The sequence below is a fragment of the Alligator sinensis genome, unplaced genomic scaffold (assembly GCF_000455745.1).
Source record: "Alligator sinensis unplaced genomic scaffold, ASM45574v1 scaffold991_1, whole genome shotgun sequence".
Taxonomy (NCBI): Eukaryota; Metazoa; Chordata; order Crocodylia; family Alligatoridae; genus Alligator; species Alligator sinensis.
In genome coordinates this window covers 477,188-480,040 of record NW_005842335.1, presented here as the reverse complement: position 1 = coordinate 480,040, position 2,853 = coordinate 477,188, and the positions used below count along the sequence as shown (strand labels likewise).

General features: G+C 46.5%; 1 protein-coding gene across 2 annotated transcripts in view; it reads right to left on the bottom strand.

Moving 5' to 3' along the window:
• Positions 1 to 6: 6 nt before the first annotated feature.
• TMEM169 (transmembrane protein 169) overlaps positions 7 to 2,853 on the bottom strand; it is a 14,919-nt gene continuing 12,072 nt past the window's right edge. The window contains exons 4-5 of one of the 2 annotated variants that reach the window (XR_003095255.1): positions 2,021 to 2,290; positions 7 to 850 (exon numbers count right to left, since the gene is read on the bottom strand). Coding sequence is in view for 1 of the 2 variants with exons in the window: in XM_025210130.1 (XP_025065915.1) it covers positions 2,283 to 2,290 (8 nt within the window). In the remaining variant the exon portion in view is untranslated. Of the gene's footprint in view, positions 2,291 to 2,853 lie in introns of both variants that reach the window. The other variant, XM_025210130.1, reaches the window with a different exon arrangement.

The following is a 2,853-nucleotide window of genomic DNA, read 5'->3' as shown; positions in this document are numbered from 1 at the left end:
AGAACCTTGGATCGGTTCACAGGCAGCCAAACTGAAGCCCCTCACAACCTGTGTTTCCTATTGAAGGAAGAGGAGGAGCGGAGAGGGCATCAGGTCAGGTCCCTATGAGCAGGACTGCAAAAGAACAGCTTTGCAGAAGGCTCCACATTTGCTTGATCTATCCTCAGTGCTACGAGTCTTGTTTTCTTTGCCACTCACAGCAATTTATCTGCTATCAGCTCAAAATGTTATTCCCCCTGCCAAGAGATGATTCACTGCCTTTCAGCACCAGGTGAAAATAAGACTGGGGCATTAGGCAATGCTCAAGCAGCCAGACTTGTGTTTCATTCAGTAATCTCTAGCAAGTTGCTCGTTTGCTGTGTACTAGTTTCCCCATCTATGAGCGTGTCTACACGAGATGCTTAATGCCCATTGGACTATTTCTACCGTGCATGGGCACAGCTGACAAAAACCATGCTAATGTGCAGTAGATTAGTCCAATGAGCATTAAGTGTCACACAAAAAGTGTTTATCTGCACTAATGAGCAGTACTTTTAGTGCAATGGGCATTAAGTGTTACCTAAAAAGATCTGCGCTAATGCACAGTAGCACCAATTTATGGTGCGTTAAGTTAGCACCTGTTATTACAGCTACTAAGCTTAATGTGCCGTAATTATGGTGCATGAATGAATGTGTAGACACATCCTATGAAACAGGCATATTTCTACCACTTGTGAGCAATGATGCAAGGATCCAGCAAATAAGGATCCCAAGTGTTTTGAGAGCCTTGGCCAAAAGGCTAAAGCCAAAAAGCAACACACTGGAAGGAGTTGTGCTTCTTCAGATGGTCTTTAGTTCAAAGTTTCTTTCCCTGTTGAGAAGGCAAAAGTACTTCACATTTGTGAGTCATCCATTCCATAGCAGAACTTTCCACCAAGATTTAAAAACAAAGCAAACCAGCAACGCAGACATCTAAAGCTTACCTTCCCAAATGCTTAATGGCTTTCTTGGTGTCAGGTAAAGACATGGCAATGCTATACCTTTCCATGACAGCTGAGCAAGCTCTGAATGAGCTAACCTGGGAATCAGGAGCTACACTACCATGGTACTCTGCCCAAGCTAGTTACCACTGCTGTGCTCAGAGGTAACGCAATCATCTCTACATGGCACCGTGCAGACAAACCCCAACGTGCATCCTGAACGGTTTAGACAACGGTGACTTTTTGTACAGGAAGTCCAAGGAGTCAGCTGCATTTTTCCTTACTCCCCTCACCCCGCAAGACACAAGCTCAAGTCAAAATCCCACCGTTTGGTACAACTACAGAGGTTGCCTTTAACAGCTTCAGGAGTGAAAAGCTACTTAGTCTGAAGGGAGAAGTGGCAAAGATGTTTTCCCACAGAGAAAGCTGTTCATGGAGGCTGAGGAGTTCTGCCTGGGGAAAGCCTTTCATCTCCTTGCCCCAAGGATTTTGTCATCTCTTTCTCTGGGTGCCCAGCAGCCAATGGCCTGCCTTTTGTTCACCCCTCTGCACACCAGACTCTGGACAAAGGTAAGGCTAGAGTGAGTGCTGAGCTTTCAGTGCAGCTGTATCCCAAACAAGATGCTTCCTTCAATCTATCCACCCCATCACCAGTGCTAACCAGCAAATTGCAGGTGGAGAAGACAGTCCAAGCGTGTGTGCGCGCGCACACACACACACACACACACACAGTTTTTAAATAAGGTTCCTACACTGGGAAAATCCCAGGTCCCAACTTAACATACTGTATTAGTACCATGCTTTTGGCAGCCTGAACACTGGAACAGATAATCTAGCCTGCAGCACAGGGGAGAGGCAAAGTGCGTGTGCCCAGAAAGGCCACAATGTCAAATGGACTGTGCTCTGGCTCTGTCTCACCGGTCCACATGCGTGTGACTGATAGGCCCTTCCTGGTTAGGAACGGGGCACTGAGAAGGATGCTTGCTGTGCTGCAGCCTTTGATGTGCATGCTTTGGGGATGATGAAGCACTGGACTCTTTACTCCAGGACGCTTTACTCACCTTCTTTACTCACAAGGTTCACAGGTGCAGAGAGCTGGAAAAATGAATCCCTTTTCAGGCCCCCTGAAAGTCAACCCAACATACTCCATCAAACCTCCTCCTGCCTGCTCTCCTCGTGTTGGCTTCCCAGTCCAAAACTTGACAGTCAGAGAGGAATTCCTGTGTCAGCATTCTTAAGTTCTTCCAGGATGTGATGACAACCTCAGTCTCAGTTTCAGAGTCCACTCCGTGCCAAGAAGGATCTCCGCAGAAGGAAAAACCATTATGACACTGAAATGTAAGGATATGTGGTAGAAATTAAATGATGGCTGAAATCCATCACTGTTGACTATAATTAACTCTATGGAGCCAGGAAATCAGGAGGGAGTTCCTGAGCTAAGACACTAATGCATTTTGCACTAGCACTGAAAGACACAGACTCAGGACTATCCGTTCCCTAGGGGGAGATTCACTGTCTGATGAGGGCAGCAAGACCACTCTCCTGCCTCGTACCGTTATAGCAAGACTTGCTCTCCCCCAGGCGCTGTCAACTGTGCAACTGGAAATACCAGTATATGTGCCCACACGACCCATACGCTGCATTCACAAGTATAAGCTGCTGATCTTTGCTCAGGCAAGCAGCTTCTTTCTGAGGTTGCAATAGGAGGATTAAGTAAGAGGGAAACTTCTGGCACAGCTTGGACTTCTGCTTACATCCCAAACAGATGGCAGCTTTGCTACGTTTGCCTGAACTACTGAAATACTTTTCCCAGAGTATCTGTTTCTAAGAAAACTTCTGTAAAGTCACACACTTTGTAATTTAGCCCCTAGATCATATGAGCACAGTCCTCGCA